This window comes from Vulpes lagopus, chromosome 18, assembly GCF_018345385.1.
Source record: "Vulpes lagopus strain Blue_001 chromosome 18, ASM1834538v1, whole genome shotgun sequence".
In the NCBI taxonomy this organism is placed as follows: Eukaryota; Metazoa; Chordata; class Mammalia; order Carnivora; family Canidae; genus Vulpes; species Vulpes lagopus.
The window spans coordinates 9792349-9811937 of NC_054841.1; the positions used below are offsets into that span (position 1 = coordinate 9792349).

At 47.7% G+C, this 19589-nt stretch overlaps 1 protein-coding gene across 2 annotated transcripts in view; it reads left to right on the top strand.

Annotated features, from left to right (window-relative positions):
* ATP9A (ATPase phospholipid transporting 9A (putative)) overlaps positions 1-19589 on the top strand; it is a 132353-nt gene that overhangs the window by 9656 nt on the left and 103108 nt on the right. The window contains exon 1 of one of the 2 annotated variants that reach the window (XM_041732467.1): positions 8306-8460. The exons of the other annotated variant lie outside the window; for it this stretch is intronic. Coding sequence (XP_041588401.1) covers positions 8447-8460 — 14 coding nt within the window. The 5' untranslated portion in view covers positions 8306-8446. Of the gene's footprint in view, positions 1-8305; positions 8461-19589 lie in introns of those variants that run through there. 2 annotated transcript variants of the gene reach the window in all.

The following is a 19589-nucleotide window of genomic DNA, read 5'->3' on the forward strand; positions in this document are numbered from 1 at the left end:
TTTAAGTTTTCATTTACTTGAGACATGAGAGAGAGAGCACAAGTGGGAGGTAGAGGCAGAGGCAGAAGCAGACACCTGACTGAGCAGGGAGCCCAACACGGGGCTTGATGCCAGGACCCTGAGATCATGACCCGAGACAAAGGTAGACATTTCACAGACTGAGCCGCCCGGGGGGCCCCATGTCCTCTTGTTTCTGGGTGTCTGTAGAGGGTCTAGGTGAGCAGGAACTCTAGCTGGAAAATGCCCGCAGAGGACTTGATACCACTAGAAGCCATCTCAGACCTCACGTGACTAAGTCTAGTGACAGGGCTGTGGCAGGCTGTGTGCTCCTATGCAGCAGTCCTCGGCACCGTGCCAGGACCCAGGTCCATCAATAATGTGGATTTCACTGTTTATGTGAAAGAAGAAAAAAATGCCAATGCAGGGAGTTCTTATCTTTATTCATACCTTTATTCCACTGAAAGGTCTGAAGCTGTCCCTCAGCTTCATGTGGAGTTAAAATGCCCTTTCTCTTCTTTCTCTTTTGACACGACGGCGGTAGTATTAGACATTGTTTGGTTGATTCCTGTTGTTCATGGTGGTTATGTTCCAGAAGGCCCATGCTAACCCCGAGTTAGCGAATACTGAACCATTGCTCCTAGGGGAGGTGCAGAGTTAGTTTTCTGCAAGCCTCTGCTCATGTTTTACCTTGTTTTAAAGGCATATTTTGGTTTAAAGACACTGTATTTGGTTCATTAACATTGTTGATTCATTAACATTGAACTCCTGACCAAGGGCACTGCAGCTCACAGGCTGCCTGTCCTGAGGACGCTGGACAGCATGTCAGCCCTGCGCTTGGGGGCCATTTCAAATAGTGATGTCACTAACAAAAAGCTCCAAAATGCAAAGAAGCGTGGCACTAAATAGACCGTGGGAAGGACACGTATGTACAGTATGGAGCTGGGGCCGGACGGCAGTGTTGCCTTGTTCCACCTCCGCTGGGGAAGTCATGAGGTGATATAGATGTTATGTCACCCCGCACATGTCCACGAATGACCACACAGTGCTTTGAGTATTAATGTTGAGGTGATGAATGTTACGTAGTAGATAAATTTGCAAATGCAGAAACCACCAATCATGAGGATCGAGTGTATATAGGTGTATGTGTGTTCTTTTGACCCGGCGGAGGTGGTATTAATTTTACAGTGTATATCGGTGTGTTTGGGGCAGGATGGAGGAGGAGGATGGGCTGATCGGTGAAATCGATAGACCCCAGCCCTTCCCCTCTCCGGGGTGGAGTAGACAGTTGTGTAAACAGCTCTTTGCTCCCTTGGACCAGAGCATTCGGGACAAGCCTTGGCAGCGGCCCATTGGAAAGTGCCCTCAGCGTCGTTTGCCAGTCAGCCCAGCTGCACTCGTGCCATCCATTTCCTGTTACGGAGTCCCTGCCCAGTCCCAGGCCAGGCCCTCCCATGGGTGGTGACACCAGGGGATGTGGAATTACAGGAATTACAGATCCAGGCAGGGATGTGGAAGGGTAGAGGTGGATATGGGAACCATGCTTCCGGGGGCTTCCTGGAGAAAGGCCAGTTATGGGAGACCCTGCATGCTAGTCTCAAGGAAAGAGTGTGGCCATTTGACCTTGACCTAAGGCACCTTGCAACGAGGTGTAAAGCAGAGGCAAAGGCACTGGCCAAGCCTTCTTTAGACTTTTGGCTGTTACTTCTCAGAATAGAACTTTCTTTTAGGGAGCACCTGGGTGGCTCAGTGGTTGTGCGTCTGCCTTCAGCTCAGGTTGTGATCCTGGGTCCTGGGATCGAGTCCCGCCTTGGGATCCCTGCAGGGAGCCTGCTTCTCCTTCTGTCTATGTCTCCGCCTCTCTGTGTCTCTCATGAACAAATAAATGAAATCTTAAAAAAAAAAGGGGGGGGGGGAAAGAAAGGATAAAGAAAGCCCTTTCTTTTAGCATCAGTACCCAGATGCAAACGATGAAAGTCCTGAATTAGCTCTGGTGGTATTTTGTGGCCACTTTTGGGAATGGATGTGGAGTGCCTTCAGCTTTACTTATGACAGTCATTTGACTTTGGTTTAATTTCCAAAGAAAGAGACTACTTGTAATATTCTTACAGATGACTTCTATCTAAAGAGCTAGAACAGTGCTGAATTATTATTTTTTTAAATATTTATTTATTTTAGAGAGAAAGACAATACAAGCAGGATGGAGGGGCAGAGGGAAAGGGAGAGAGAATCTCAAGCAGACTTTGCAACGAAGTGTGAAGCCCACGTGGGGCTCCATCCCGGGACCCTGAGATCGTGACCTGAGCTGAAACCAAGAGGTGGAGGCTCATCTGACTGCACTGCCCAGGCACCCAGAACAGCTGATTTCTTAAACTAGTATCTGTTTTCTTTCATTTGTGTGAGTTGGAAAGATGGATGGAGAAACATCGCCAAAGATCACTTAGAGTGGCTCTTGGCCAGACATTGAAAGGCTAGCAATTATTTTTATGGTTCTTTCTGTTTTTGCCAAGTGATACTTGCTTTCTTTTTGTAGTAGTGTTAGGGAGTTTCCTTTTAGAATACACGTATGTGAAAAACAGAGTCAGTATGAACCCGAAGTTCATGAGGTTGGTTCGTAGATGTGCCCCTGGTCGTGTCTGATATTTAGGAAGTGGCAGCCCGTGCTAAGATGTTGCTTTTAGTCTAAAATTATTATAATATTGCTATAAGGAGGAGGAGATGGGGTAATCTGATTTTGCTAATAGAGAAAAACATTTTTTTTTTTGTTTTGCCAAGTTATCCATGAAAAACATGACTTTTGGGGATCCCTGGGTGGCGCAGCGGTTTGGCGCCTGCCTTTGGCCCAGGGCGCGATCCTGGAGACCCGGGATCGAATCCCGCGTCGGGCTCCCGGTGCATGGAGCCTGCTTCTCCCTCTGCCTGTGTCTCTGCCTCTCTCTATCTCTCTGTGACTATCATAAAAAAAAAAAAAAAAAAAAAAAAAATTAAAAAAAAAAAAAAACATGACTTTTTTTTTTTGGTAGGGGGAAAACATGATTTTCAAACAATAGTTTACCAGGTTGATTTGGGATCTGAATGTTGCTTTTATCATTGTATAAACAGGCAGGTGGGGCGGGGGGGGAGGGGGGCTTATGGGAGAGGCGGTTGGCAGGGGCCCCAGGGAAAGAGAGGCTCCCTGTGGGAAATGGAAGGGTGGCCGGATGCTCTTGTCACTGCAGTTAGATCTCTGTGGCATTTGCTAAATGCCAGGAGGAGGAGCCTGTTGGCTAGCCTCCCTGAGGAAGAAGTGTGGAGCTTGGAAAGTGCTCTCCCCGTAGATTGGGGCCTGGAAGGATCTCCCACCCTCCACTGGGCCATCTGCTGTGACACAAGGTGAAGTCAGACCTGGCCAGGTTAGGCCTCAGGAATTCTCAGCCTGGGGCTTGACAGTCCTCCATTGTAGGGGCTGCCCTGTCCACTGTAGGATGCATGACAGCAGCCCTGGCCTCCGGCCACTGGATTCCAGCAGTACCCTCCACCCAGTCGTGACAACCAAAAATGTCTCCAGACACTGCCGAGCCGCCCCCTGTGCCAGAGGTTGGAGAGTGGGGGTGGGAGTGGGCAAAAATGCACCTACTAGAGTAAAGAGTAAATATTCACTATGCTGAGCCATGTCCCTTAGTGTCCCATGAAGGTTGCCTCATACTCTATCCCTCTTTCTTTCTCTCCTTTTTTTTTTAAAAAATTATTTTAATTTTTATTTAAAAAATATTTATTTATTCATGAGAGACACAGAGACAGAGGCAGAGACACAGGCAGAGGGAGAAGCAGGCTCCCTGCAGGGAGATCGATGTGGGACTGGACTCCGGGACTCTGGACTCCGAGATCACACCCTGAGCCAAAGACAGACACTCAACTGCTGAGCCACCCAGGTCTCCCCCCCACCTTTTTTTTTTTTTTTAAGAAAAACCTGTTAGGCAAGAAGTTCATGTTTGGGCTGTTGTTCAGCTTTCTGATTCAGTGACTACAGAAGCCTTGAGTGGTTGCAAGACAGGCATCCGGGAAGTGTTAGGGGCTGAGTGTTTCCCTTTGCAGATTCTTTGCTGAAGTCTCAACCTCCAGTATCCCAGATTGTGACTCCTGTATTTGGAGATAGAGGTTTTAAAAAGATGTGATTAAGTTAACATGAGGCTAGCAGGGCGGGCCCTATTCCAGCCCGACTGGGTGTCCTTGTGAGAAGTGGAGACTAGGACGCGCAGTGGGATGCCAGGGGTGGGAGGAAAGAGCAGGGCTCAGGAGCAAGCCAAGGGCAGAGCCCAGAAGAAACCAAACCTGCCCACACCTTGATCTTGGACTTCAAGCCTCCAGAACTGTGAGGAAAATAAACTTCTATTTAAGCCGCCCAGCTGGTGGTGTTCTATTATGGCAAACCTAGCAAACTCATACAGGAAGTACCTTATTTATGCCCATTTTGGCAAGTGTGGTATCTGTCAATGTTATTAATAAACCTTAATTCTAAATTGATGATGAGGGACACCCGGGTGGCTCAGTGGTTGAGTGTCTGCCTTTGGCTCAGGTCATGATCCCAGGGGTCCCGGGATTGAGTCCCTCATTGGGCTCCACGCAGGGAGCTTGCTTCTTCCTCTGCCTATGTCTCTGCTGCTCTCTGTGTATCTCTCATGAATAAATTTATATATATATATATATATATTTAAGATTTATTTATTCATGAGAGACACAGAGCGAGAGAGAGAGAGAGAGAGAGGCAGAGACACAGGCAGAAGCAGGCTCCATGCAGGGAGCCCGATGCAGGACTCCGTCCCAGGACTCCAGGATCATGACCTGGGCCGAAGGTAGGTGTTAACCGCTGAGCCACCCAGGCATCCCTGTGTGGATCCCTTAAAAAAAAAATTTGATGATGAGCTCCTTAGCAATTTTCTCTAAATGGTCCTGTCTCAAGACCTCTGAGTGAGCATGTTGCAAAGTCATGGGAACTGGAGCTGACCCTCCCCGCTAGTAACCTGAAGCAGGTACCTCTGGGAGATGGAGAGGATGGAAGCACTGTCCCCTGCTGCTTCCTTTTGCTTAAAGAGTTCACAGTAGTCACATATCCAGGTTATGCTTTCTATGGCTTCTTGTTAGATCTAGTCATTTGGATTGTGCTAGAGGAATCTGAGGAGAATTTTAATAGTTGCTAGCCACTATCGTGAACTGATTAGGTGTCCAGCACTGTTCTAGAGTTTTAGTTTTTTTTTTTTTTTTTTTTTTTTTATTTATGATAGTCACAGAGAGAGAGAGAGAGAGGCAGAGACACAGGCAGAGGGAGAAGCAGGCTCCATGCACCGGGAGCCCGATGTGGGATTCGATCCCGGATCTCCAGGATCGCGCCCTGGGCCAAAGGCAGGCGCCAAACCGCTGCGCCACCCAGGGATCCCCTGTTCTAGAGTTTTAAGTAAGTCGTCCTATCTATACCTCCTGACAATCCTACATTACAGACAATGAGACCGAGGAAAAAAAGGGTCTTTTTTCTTTTTATAATGGTTTTGGTTTAGAATGACAAAGACTTCATTTCATTTTTTTTTGTTTTTATTCTATTTTTTTAAGATTAATTTATGTATCTGAGAGCACTTGCTCATGCGTTGGGGGAGGGGAGGAGCAGAGAGAGAATCTCAAGTGGACTCCCCATTGAGCACAGAGCCTGACCCCTGACTCGACCTCATGACCCTGAGATCGTGACCTGAGCCCAGAGCAAGAGTTGGACACTTAACCAACCGAGCCATCGGGGAGCCCCTCATTTCAGTTTTTCAAAAAAAAAAAAACCTCATTTTAATGTGAACTTAGATCATAAATTGTGTTTTGTGACCTGCCTTGATGACTTCTGCTATTTGACTCCTTTCTGTAACATACATTCCAAGCAGGTGATTTTTGTTGAGGAGGAGGGGATTGAGGGGTTGTGGGACTTGACAAAATGGTCACATCACAGCAGCTTTCCTCTCTGACCAAGAGCCTTCTTCTTATGTAGCTTACGTTACAAAGGAAGGGTAAGGACATATAAAATTACTTTCTTTTCATTGTAAAATGAGTGTGTGTGTGTGTGTGTATTAAAGAACAATTGAAGAACAGAAAGGACTGAGGAGTGAAACACTGGTGTTAACGTTCCCTCCAAGGACAGCTGCCCTTTTTTTTTTTTTTTAAGATTTTATTTATTTATTCATGAGACACACACACACACACACACACACAGAGAGAGAGAGAGAGAGAGAGAGAGAGAGGCAGAGACACAGGCAGAGGGAGAAGCAGGCTCCATGCAGGGAGCCCGATGTGGGACTTGATCCTGGGTCCCCAGGATCAGGTCCTGGGCTGAAGGCAGTTCTAAACCACTGAGCCACCCAGGGCTGCCCGGCAGCTGCCCTTTTAAGGGCACATCTCAGAACACCTTAGATACCCTGTTTGCTCCTGGTCTTGTTTCTGGGTGTACATTGTTTTATGAATTAGAACCATGTAGCACATGTGTTTTTATTTCCTGTTGTTGATCTAACATTTTAATTTAGGGCTGTCTCTGTATCATGAGGTATATTGTAAATGGCATCTTTAATGGCAACATAGTATTTCTTTAAGTAGAGGTGGCTAGTTTACTTTAACCAGTGAGCAGGGAGCCCAGCTGTGGGACTGGATCCCAGGACCCTGGGATTATGACCTGAGCTGAAGGTAGACGCTCTACCAACTGTGCCCTTTAGTTTCATTTTTTATTTATTTTTATTTTATTTTATTTTTTAAGATTTTATTTGTTCATGAGAGACACACTGAGAGAGCCAGAGACATAGGCAGAAGGAGAAGCTGTGGAGAGCCTGATGTGGGACTCGATCCCAGGACCCCAGGATCACACCCTGAGTCGAAGGCAGATGCTCAACCACTGAGCCACCCAGGCATCCCTGCTGTCACAAATTAGAGCTTCATCTAGGGAAGGTATCTTGGCATAAGCTCTCTCCTACATTTGGAATTTTTTTTTTTTTTAAGATTTTATTTATTTATTTGAGAAAGAGGAGGAGCAGGTAGGAGGGGCAGAGGGACAAGCAGACTCTCCACTGAGGAGGGAGCCTGACATGGGACTTGGTCCCACAACTTAAGGATTGTGACCTGACCTGAAGACAGATGCTTAATAGACTGAGCCACCCAGGTGTCCCTGGAAAATTCTTTTTAAAGATTTATTTATTTATTTTAGAGAGAAAGAGAACAAGAGAGCATGGAGTAGGGGAGGGGCATAGGGAGAAGGAGACAGAGAATCTTCAGCAGATTCCCACTGAGCATGGAGCCTGATGAGGGGTTCAGTCCCATGACCCCAAGATCATGACCTGAGCCGAAATAAAAAGTTGGATGCCCAATCGACTAAGCCACCCAGGTGCCCCTACATTTGGAAAATTTTGATAAGCTAGAATCTTCCGTTTACTGGATTACATGGAGCACATGGTTATCTAAGGACTCTGTGAGGCTCTAACCAAATGGCTTTGTGGAAGGGCTCTTTCACCCTATGAAAGCCAGAGTTGGCTTATGTTCCAGGGTCAGGATATGGGTGGTGGCCTTCTTCGCCCATCTATTTTTATTTTGCCTTTTGTCCAGTGTGTGTCCATGAGATTGGGAAGGTTTAAAAAGAGAAAAAGAAGTAAAAACACACATTTTTCTTTCTCTGTTTACCACAAATGGGGCTTCCTGTTGATTGATGCGTGAGAGGGGTCCGTGTAGAGGACAGAAAAAGCCTATGATTGGCCGGGAAGATGCTCACTGCCCAGTATATCCTCTGTAGATGTACTGGGTGGACTGGACCACTCACCGTCCATTCTGTCGTATGTTTGGTAGTTATATAAGGTATGTTTGGGAGTCTGCAAGCACTCGATAAATATTTGTTGAATGAATACAAGAAAATCTTCCCATAGGTGGTTGCTGTGACAGAGCTGTGTGTAGACACCAGGGCCAAGTGCAGTAAGGTCTGCAGAGAGCGGAGGTCTGCGGCGCAGTAGCTGGAGCCCAGGGTGGCCCGCAGCGGTGATGTTAGAAAAGGTGTGAACTCGCTGCCTGGGGAGTGCTCTTCCCCACCTGAGCCGACACTGTGCCCGACCCTCAGCAGCTCCACCACCTGCTTCCAGACGTCAGCTCCTTACAAGGGACTCGTGTTGTAGCCTCTGGCATGTCACGGGCAGGCACCCTTAGAAACGTCTGCCTTGGCCTTCCTGGGGCCGGCCCGGTGCCAAAGCCACGCCCGAGGTGGAGCTGGGCTGTAGCAGTGGCTGCGGCCTGCGTCTCCATGGGAGCAGGGGAGGAGCCGGAGTCCCCGCAGGAAAGGGCTCCCTGTGGAGGTGCTGGCTCTCCAAGGCCAGGGCTGGTTGCCGAGGATCGAGGACCATGAGAGGTTGAGAGCGTGGATTCGAGCAAGACTGTCTTGGTGCAAGTGTGGTGTCTGCCACTTACTGGCTGTATGACCTTGGGCAGGTGAGTTCCCCTCCCTGTAGATGAGCATGGTGATAGTGCAGTGGTTTTGAGGGGGAGTGAGTTGGTGTGTGCAGAGCGCCCAGCCCCCAGAGCATGTGGCCCATGGAAGCAGAGTAGGCGTGTTAGCCTGGTTAAGGCTGACGGTGCTGGGGAGTGGAGCCAGGCGGCTGCCGGGGACCCTTGCTGTGTCCCTGCTGTGTCCCTGTCGTGGGAGGCCTAGGTTGCTGTCTAGACAGTTCGGAGGCAGCTCTCCGATGCTCCCGTGGGGTGAGATTTCCAAACGCCGTGGTTCAGGGCGCTGGCTCTGAGGTCAGCCTGTTGGACCAGTGGCTGGCTCTGTCCTCACCCGCCGCAGGACTCTTGGGGATCCAGCTCGCTCATCTCCAGGAGGGCAAAGGTCTGTCTTGCAGGACTCTGGTAAGGGTTAAGGGAGGTGACACAACCTGCTCTGCTGTGGCACCCACCTGGTTTAGGACCCGTGAGCAGGTGGCCCAGATACAGTGTAAAAGCACCTGGTAAGGCAGCAGGTATCTGGGTGCTGGGGGTGGGCAGGGGCGGGGGAGAGGCTAGGAGAGGCTCCTCAACCCACACAGGGCAACTGAGCGCCTCCTGTATACCAGATCTGGAGTGTGAGGCAAATAGTGTCTGGTTTCTGACCTCTGGGCTTGTGGCCAAGATCCGAGGCTGCAGGCTGTCAGCTGTGTGCTGTGTGGGGAGCTGGGTGGGGTTTTTTGTTTTGTTTGTAAATTAAAAAAAAAATTACACAATCATTGTCACATAGTTCACTGTTTAAAAGGTACAGAAGGTGTGTGTGTTGCAAACTTAGCCTCCCTCTGCCCCCACCCTTGGCTACCCTGTGCCCTTCCGAGGCAGCCCCTTATCAATTTCTTCTGTGTCATCCTAGAGAATTTTTAACCATTTTCCAAAAGAAGGCCCATGCATTTTATATTTATCCACCTAAACACACACACATAGATTTTGATCTTTTTTTCCCGGTTGCTAATATACCTCACACAGCAGGACATATTTCTTTCACTTAACAGTACACATTGGGCTCGTTCCATATTGGTACATAAAAAGCTTTTCCGTTCCTTTTTTTTTTTTTAATGGTTTTAAAGGATTTCATTGAATAGACTTACCATACTTAATTTAACTAATCCACTATTGATGGACACTTAGGTTATTTCTAATGGTACATTATTACTAGCAATGTTAGGGTGAATGACGTTGAACATGTCTTTGTGCCCATGTAATATCTTGAAGGGGAATCAGTGGGTCACAGTGAATGCATTTGTAATTTTGAGAGCTGTCACCAGCTTGCCTTCCCCCAAGGTTATAGGATTTAGACTCCTCCCAGCAGTGAAAGTGTGTTTTCCCCCATCCTGACCAACACAGATTGTTAAGCTTTTTGATTTTGGTTATCATGCAAAGTAAAAAATGACACCTCAGTGTGATTTTAGTTTTATATAATATCTGAACATTGCATCAGTTACCAACACTTAGAAGCTGAGGGGTTGTGCTTCAGAATCTGTGCTTTTTGTCTTTAGCTTGAAGAATCTCACATCTGTTGTGTGAAGCTTGTGTGAGAAAGTATCCTGGTCGAGCTAGGGTGGCCTTCCTTCCCACAGGTCTGGGCTCCTCAGTGCGCCCTGTCCCTCCAGACTTGTGTTTATTTTTGTTCATTTATACATTGCTTGCTGGGCTTCCATAGATTTGCATATTCTAGAAAGAAACAGTCAAGTAAAGTCTAAGGGAGAAGAGAGCCTCTTTCTCTTTGTGACGAGCACATGGTTGGGTTTTAAAGGATGAGTAGGAGAAGCGGAAGGGGTTGCCAAGGAGATCTGGGGTGAATGAATCTTGCAAAGGGGTTGGAAGTTGGAGAAGAGCAGAGTTCTGGAGCTCATTGGCCTTGGCTTGGTCACAGAGGACCTGGGCTGAAGGGAGAAAGGCTTGGACTTGAGTCCACGTTGATTTGCTCATTGTGGGGCTGGAATGCAGTATGAGGTGTCCTGCACTGGTGAGCAGCAAAAGACCAGTCAGGAAAGACTTACAGCAGGAGAAATAGGGAAGGTGACAGATCCTGCCACCCGTGACTGCCCCTTCCCCCAGGAGAACCAGAATTAACAGTCTGTGTGTGTGTGTGTGTGTGTGTGTGTGTGTGTGTGCTTATGTGTTTCTCAGCATTATTTTCCCATGAATATACTATCCTTGGTTATTTTTCTTAAAATACAGCATAATAAATTGCATATCTCTTGCTTTATGTTTTCTCCCCTTCCTACTTTGTCACTTGGCTCTTGCCCTGTCCATGTGTGCGCCTGCTGTATTCTTTTCATTGGTACAGGTCCACTGTTCAGCTGGTTCCTCTCTGATGGGCATTCATTCATGTCCAGGGTTTTGCTTTCTGGCCTCTGTGAGCATCCTTGTACCTTTCCTGTTGCTCACCTGTACCCTAATTCATATGCAGTCCGTCCCTCCAGGTAGACTTGCTACATCAGAGGACCTGTTTTCATTTAAAGAGAAATTTCCACATTGACTTGGCTTTTTTCTTTGATATGGCCCAGTTTTTCCACCAGTCAGTAGCACTGCTGTGCCCAGAGATATGTTCAGACTTCAGTGTACGAGCTTCCTTTTTTGCATTCTTTCTGACTTTAGATTTTATTTCAATTTTTAATTTTTAATGATTTTATTTATTTTTTTAAAGTAATCCCTACACCCATTGTGGGGTGAGTGTAGAGTTACTTACAACCCTGAGATCAAGACTCCCATGCTTTATCAAGTGATCCAGCCAAGTGCCGCTGACTTTGGACTTTATATTCCCCTAGTTAAAAAAACAAAAACAAAAACATAACATTTAGCCTCCTAGATGTTTTTAGGATACAGGTCAAAATTTTCCCTTATACCTTCCTTTCCATGCCTTCCAGCAACCCTCCTCCCCCAGCATGTAGGCTTATTAACAAGTTGAGTTCCATTCTTTAGACTTGCTGTCCAATATGGTACACACTAGATATATGTGGCTATTTAAATTAATTAATGGAATAAAATTTAAATCTCACATTTGAGTGCTCAACAGTTACATGTGGCTATGGCTGCTGTGTTAGACAATGCAGATAGAGAACATTTCTGTCACTGTAGAAATGTATCAAGACAGTGCTGCTCTAGACTGGATTCTCAAACTCAGGATTGTTGGCATTTGGGGCTGCATAATCCTCTGTGTGGGGCTGTCCTGTGCATTGTAGGGTGTTTGGCCTCTACCTGATAGATGCCAGTGGTACCTCCCTGCACCTACAGTTGTGACGACCAAAGGTCTCTTGACATTACCAAGTGTCCCCAGGGCAGGGGGAACCCCCCCCAAGCCCTCCCCTCCCATTGAGAACCAGTCATATAGACTTTTTTTTTTCCATATTGCTTTTAATTTTTTTCTACATTCTGACTGGATCTTCCCAGCATCAGCACAGAGACTATAGCTTCCTAGACTCTGGCTTTGGGAAAGTTCAGCACACCATGCGGGCAAATCAGCAAGTATTTACTGACCACTTGCTGATTGTGGTTACACCCAGAGCAGAGATGATCATTTCTTTGGAGGCCAGCTCCTTGTGACAGTAGTTACCTTTTCCAGAAACATCATTCCCTTGGCACTTCCCCCTGTAATAATTAGCTTTCCCTTGTATTTCAGCCAGATTGTGTGAAACCTTGCACATCTGGTCAGCAGGCTGTCCACCATCAAAACCTTTGTTTGTTTTAGAGTGAAATCATAAGCAAATTTACTTTGGTTTTCCTTTGTTTAAATGGCCTAAGTAGAAGCAGTGTAAACGAAATTATTTCTGGCCTTATGTCTTTACCTAGTTGAATAGCTGTTGCTATCAACAGGTAAGAGCATTGTTTTATGTTTTCTTGATCTGAAAAAAATTAGAGAAATATATGTACTATTTGTTGAATGCCTACTTTGTGCTAGGTATTGTCCTATGAGTTTCATATATACCACCCTTCATTCTCATAGAAATTCAGCAAGGCAGGTCTTACTGTCATTTTACTGACAGAAAAGTGGGGATCACAGAAGACGAGTAGCCCAAAGCCACACAGCCAGTGTGGAGCTGGCCTGGGCTTTGCACCCAAGTCCATTTGACTTAAAAGCTGGTGCTCCTTAAAAAAAAAAAAAAAGCTGGTGCTCCTTATTCTACCCCTTACGATCCTGCTTTTTTTTTTTTTTAAGCTTTTTATTTATTTATTCATGAGAGACACAGAGGGAGAGAGAGAGAGAGAGAGAGAGAGAAAGAGAGGCAGAGACACAAGCAGAGGGAGAAGTAGGCTCCCTGCAGGGAGCTGACATGGGACTCCATCCATCCCGGGTTTCCAGGATCAGGCCCTGGGCTGAAGGCGGTGCTAAATCTCTGAGCCACTCCGGCTGCCCCGATCCTGCTATTTTGAAATTGTGGCTCTCACCTGTCATTTCTTCTTTAGTTTCTCCATTAATTTCTCATTTCTTAAAAAGATTTTATTTATTTATTTGAGAGAGAGTGATTGGGGGTGCAGAGGGAGAGGGAGAAGCCGAATCCCCACTCAGTGGGGAGACCATTATGGGGCTCGATCCTGGTCCTCAGGCCTTGGCATCATGACCTGAGCTGAAGGCAGACACTTCACTGACAAAGACACCTAGGTGCCCCTAATTTCTCATTCTGCCTTGTAGCACATCTCCCTAGCCCACCTAGAATTTTTTGTTTTTTTAAGATTTTATTTATTTATTCATGAGAGACACACACACACAGAGGCAGAGACACAGGCAGAGGGAGAAGCAGGCTCCATGCAGGGAGCCTGAAGTGGGACTCGATCCCAGGTCTCCGGGATCACGCCTGGGCCGAAGGCAGGCAACAAACTGCTGAGCCACCCAGGGATCCCCGGGCCCATCTATAATATAAGAATTACTTTATGATGGCAAGTGACAGACAGCTTGGTTTGTTGTTAAGAAATAATAGCAGCAATTCATGACACTAGGGTGACAGCTGCCACAACACAGCTCTAGGCATCTGCCCCTCTCGGGCCTCCAGGGGACTGGAGTCTATACCATAGACTGGGTGTGGTGGTGGCAGCCACGAGGGGTAGAGAGAGTCTCAGATATAAATCCAGATGTTGAGAGGGAGCCTGGCTGCCACTTTTCCTGTTTGGGGAGGGGAGGGGGGAAGACCTTGGTCACTTGGATATTGGCCAGCCCACAGCTTCTACTGTGGGATAGTAGTTCCCCAAACCTGGGCAGGCAAGGCCCTAGCAGCAGTGATAGGGTCCCAGGTAATTCATGGACAGGAACTAAAGTGCATTGAGACCTGCAATAAGGTACTTACTTCCTTTTTCAATTTTCCTTCAATGTTTCTAGCCCTTTCGGGGCCAATTTTTTATTTTATTTTTTTAAAGATTTTATTTATTTATTCATGAGAGACACACAGAGAGAGGCAGAGACACAGGCAGAGGGAGAAGCAGGCTCCATGCAGGGAGCCCGATGCGGGACTCGATCCTAGGACCCCAGGATCACGACCTGAGCTGAAGGCAGACACTTAACTGCTGACCCACCCAGGCATCCCAGGGCCAACTCTTTTTTTTTTTTTTCAGGGCCAACTTTTTCGCAGCAGACGCTCGCTATTGTCTCTGCAGTATAAACAGGAGAAGCAGCAAGAGCTGCAGGCTGAGAGTCACCAAATCTAGCCTGAATTTAGTAACATTGTTTGCTTTTCATTGTGTTGATTTTGATGTTTATGTGTTCATGGCAGTGATACTGGTTTTCCATTTATGACAGTAGTACAAAGTTACCTTTTGAAATTTGCATAAATAAAGAAAATTTTAAAAAATGAAATTTGCATAAATAAAATCTAGGGCAAGAGTTCTCATCCCAGGCACTACTTGTATTTGGGGTTGAACCATTCTTTGCTGTGGTGGTGGGGGGTGTGTGTGGGGGAGTTTGTCCTTTGCACCACTGGATGTTTAGAAGTGTCCCTGGAGTCCCCCCACTAGATGCTGGCCCTAGCCCCTTTCCCCAGTTATGACAACCAAAAATGTCTCTAGACATTGCCAGGTACTCCTGGGGTGGGGGGACCAGAAGTGGTCCTACTGAGAGCCACCAGTTTAGGGTAAGCAAGTTTAGCTAGTACGTGAGGTTAGAAGGTAGAGGCAGCTGGATATTACAGGAAATGCTGTGTGTGTTTGAACACCGCTTAGCCTGATTTCTGTCAGTTGTGAGGGTGACTTACTGATGCTCACGTGGGGGTCCTTTGGTGCTGATATCAGATAAAGAGTGAGGTGGCAGGAGATGTCTTGAAAGAGATGCTCTGAAGCAGTGCTGTCCAGTGTGGCTTTCCATCGTGCCGGAATGTTCTGAATCTGCACAGTCCAGTCTGTAGCTTCAGGCCACATGTGGCTATGGAGCACTCAAAATGTGGCTGGTGGGAACAGGGGACTGAGTTCTTCTATTTTAATTAATTTAAACGTAAATAGCCACATGTAGTAGAAGCTACCACGTTGGACAGTACCATTCTAACAAAAACAAAGGCTTTTACGGTGTTGACTGCACTCTTTAAAAGCTTACAGTTGGAGGCGCACAAAAGCAATAGGATTGTCTTTTTTTTTTTTAAGACTTTATTTAATTTATTTATTAGAGAGAGTGAGAGAGAGAATGAACGGGGGAGGGCCAGAAGGAGAGGGAGAAGCAGACTCCATGCTGAGCAGGGAGCCCGATGTGGGACTTGATCCCAGGACCCCAGGATCATGACCTGAGCTGAAGGCAGATGCTTCACCGCCTGAGCCACCCAGGAGGCAGACGGGAATATCAAACAGGGCTTGGGGCAGTGGTTATCACAGACCCAACTAAAATTGGCTTGAGCAAAAGTAAAAACCAGTTAATTGATTCCTAAGGCTGAAAAGCCCAGGGAATGGACAGATGGGCAGACCTATGCGCTCTTCCAAAAGTGTCAGGAACCTTTGCATTCCTCCCGGTGACTCTTTTTTCAGGCCAACCCTTTCCTAAACAAGAACAAAGTGGCCACCTGCACCTCCACGTGCTTTCTGCCACCTTAGCAACCTCAGGGTGAAGGGCACTTCTTTCCTAGTGTTTCTGGTGCTCATCTCAGCCAGGGGTCTCGCTGGCCTTTGTTGAACCCATCACCATGTCAAGAGTTCTGCTTGGCTATGCCTGGATCCTTGTGCTCACCACCCCTGGGGCTCGGGGATGAGGCTGGCCCAGCTATCTCAGGAGGAGAGATGGAGGGAAGTGACTTAATAAATTATGATAAAGGATAATTACAGGGTAGAAGACGACTCTGGGGTGGTCTGGGCTGAGGGAGTAGACCCACAGAAGGATGCACTTGAAAGGAGGCCCTTCCCCAAGGCTGGAGTTCGGATATAGTTGGAGATCGTGTAGTTCAGTTCAGGCTGTTGGAAGGCAGGCCGAGAGCCTGTCTGCAGGCATGAGGCAAGCAGAGAGGGGTTCCCCGGGTGCAGGTGGGGCGGCAGGCACAGCTGGTGGTTGACACCTTGGATGTGCAGTGGGAATGAGACACCGGGGGCTGCAGTGACCAGAGGACTTCGGGAGACGAGCCTGGGGGTGAGGAGATCAGGGTGCTGGCGCAGAGGAGGCAGGATGTCCATATTGCGAGGGCCCCGAGAGAGTCTCCACAGTGGGGCTTGGAGAGGTCTCCAAGGGACTGCACATCCTGGGGGGGAGGGTGCTGGGCAGAGCCTCATCGGATGGCCCCACATCCATGCCACCGATCCACTGGATGCCTCTGCCTGGAAATCACAGGAGAGCCTCTCCTCCAGCCCTGGGCCCCCAGGGTGCTCTGCCGAGAAAGCGTAGCGTGGTTGTACACTGTGAAGGAGAGCGCAGGGAACTGCGGTCGTTCTCCCAGAGCAGGTGACGCAGGGTGGCTCTGGAGCCGAGAGGCAAGAAGTTCATGACAGGCGCACAGATGCGTGGGAGTGAGGCAGGCGGGGCACCTGATGAGCCTGCAGAAGGGCTTCTGTACCAGCAGCATGACAGCCATTCCTCTCCCGGCCCCTAAAGATTCTTCTGACTTTATGAGATGATGAGAGCTAGGAAAAAAAGCTGTAAAAGAATTGTGCTGCTGCTGCTGTTTGTGGCAGTGCAGGGTGCTCTCAGGCTCTTAGCTCAGGATCTGGAGTCCACAGGCCTGGGCTTAAGGCCAGCTTCCCCCACTCTGCGTGGAGCAAATGCAGTAGTAGATATTGGACAAATCACCGAGGCCTCTTGAGCTCAGTGCCTCCACTATGAAAATAGGGGCAATGCTCGTATATAGCACATAGGATTATTACGAACGTTAAATGAGATAATGCATTTCTTTTTTTATTTTTATTTTTTAAAAAGATTTTATTATTTTATTATTTTAGAGCAAGCACATGCATCAGCGCAAGGAGGGGGCAGAGGGAGAGAGACAATCTCAAGCAGACTCCATACTGAGTGTGGAGCCTGGTACTCCACATCCCATGACCCTGAGATCATGACCTGAGCTGAAATGAAGAGTCAGATGTTCAACTGACTGAGCCACCCAGGTGCCCCGATGCATTTAAAAAAAAAGATTTTATTTATTCATGAGAGACAGAGAATGAGGCAGAGTCATAGGCAGAGGGACAAGCAGGGAGTCCAAAGCAGGACTCAATCCCCAGACCTGGGATCACACCCTGAGCCACCCAGGTGTCCTGTGATGCATTTTTTAAAATGTTTGTTTAAAGACAGTACATTTCTATGTCTGTAAAGTTTTGAAAATTTGTACCTACTACCCCCACTCTAGACTGCTGTCCCTGCCTGTCTGGATGATGATAGTAGCTTCCTGAGTGACCCCCTGTTTCTACTTTTTTTGGTTAATATATAGCTTTATAGGATGCAGTTCTCATACCCTGAAGTTCACCTATTTGAAGTGTATAATTAGCAGTTTTAAGTTTATTCATAGAGTTGTGTTAACCATCACTACAATCAATATTCGAGCATGCCATTACTCCCAAAATAAACCTCATACCTCTTTTTTAAAAAATATTTTATTTATTTATTCATGAGAGACACACCAAGAGAGGCAGAGACACAGGCAGAGGGAGAAGCAGGCTCCATGCAGGGAGCCCGATGTGGGACTTGAACTCCAGGTTCACACCCTGAGCCGAAGGCAGACACTTAACCGCTGAGCCACCCAGGTGTCCCATAAACCTCATACCTCTTAATCTGTTTTTACTCTGAACCCACTGAAGCATCTTCTCTGCACAGCAGCCGGAAGGAACTTTTAAAAGTGTCAGTCAGGGCCACCTGGGTGGCTCAGTCGGTTAAGTGTCTGCCTTTGGCTCAGGTCACGATCCTGGGGTTCTGGGATCAAGCCCCACATCCAGCTTCCTGATGGGGGAGGGGCACCTGCTTCTCCCTCTGCCTCTCTGCAGCTCTCCTCGTTCCTGCTTGCACTCTCTGTCAAATAAATAAATCTTTAAAAAAAAAAAAGTGTCAGTCAGATCATGCCACCTCCTGCTTGTAAGCCTTCAATGATCCCCACTGTGCATGGAGTAAAATGCAGACTCCCTGGCCCAGAGACGAGGCCCAGTGTCCTCTGGCCGCTCTTCCTCCTTCTTCCTCCTTCCTTGCTTTCCCCTGTGGTTGGTACATACCTGCCTTTCTATGCAAATGTGTAAGCAGCTCCCCACCTCTGGATCTTTTTTTTTTTTTTAAGATTTTATTTATTTATTCATGAGAGACACAGAGAGAGAGGCAGAGACACAGGCAGAGGGAGAAGCGGGCGCCATTCCGGGAGCCCGATGCAGGACTCGATCCCAGGACCCCAGGATCACGCCCTGAGCTGAAGGCAAATGCTCAACCGCTGAGTCACCCAGGCGCTCTGCACCCCTGGGTCTTTGCCCTCGGGGTTCCCTTCTAATCTGCCCAGAGTGTACTCCCTTGCACGGTTGCCTGGCTGTTACTCCTTGTGTCTCAGCTCAGCTGTCACACTAGCCCCCCTGACCACCCTGTCTTCGCAAGCCACACCCTTCCCCCATGCCCTCTTCTTGCTGGGGGCCTGATTTTGATTTTTGGGTGGTGGTTTAGTGTCTGCCTCCCTCCACTAGAGTATAAGTGCCAGAGAGAGGAGGAGCTGTTTTGTTCACTTCCAAGTGACCAGGGGAGGGCCCAGCACAATGAGTGCACAAGGTGTCGTAGGTGAATGAACAGGTGACAAAAAAGAGGCAGTGGGGATCCCTGGGTGGCGCAGCGGTTTGGCGCCTGCCTTTGGCCCAGGGCGCGATCCTGGAGACCCGGGATCGACTCCCACGTCAGGCTCCCGGTGCATGGAGCCTGCTTCTCCCTCTGCCTGTGTCTCTGCCTCTCTCTCTCTCTGTGACTATCATAAATAAATAAAAAAAAATTTAAAAAAAAAAGAGGCAGTGATTTTGCATTATCGTTGCTGTTAAGTGTTCAATAAATACTGTTGACTTGAAAGCCGAGTTGATAAGTGTTGGAAGTGTGCAGGTTATGATACCCGGTGCATGCAGACACGGAGGAAATGCAGAAACTGTCAGATTGGCTGAATGAGATGGCCTCGGGGCTAGTGAGTGATGTTGGGCTCCATGACACAAAGTTTTCATTTTATCCTGTGCCAAACACTTACCCTGTTTTGCAGTGGGGCTGTGAGGAAGCAGAAGGCAAGGATCCCGTTCCAACATTTGGTCCCCACAGACCTGGCGTAGTACTTCGTACCTGCTGGACGTTTAATAAATGCTTGCTCTTAGGAGTTAGCTGGGAAAGAACCACAGTGTGTCCCTAGATAATATGAATGTAACTAAAGAATACATGGGAAAGGGTCTCCCCACTTCTTCCTTCCCAAAGGGAGCCAGTGCCAGAGCAATGATGCATTTGAAGCAATGATGCATTTGATCATGTCTGCATGAGTATCCTCTTGCTTTCGTGCAAAGAATCGCATCCTGGGGGCACGTGGGGGGCTCAGGGGTTGAGCATCTGCCTTTGGCTCAGGTTGTGATCCTGGGGTCCTGGGATCGAGTCCTACCTCAGGCTCCCCTCATAGAGCCTGCTTCTCCCTCTGCCTGTGTCTCTGCCTCTCTCTGTGACTCATTAATAAATAAAATCTTAAAAAAAAAAAAAAAACGGA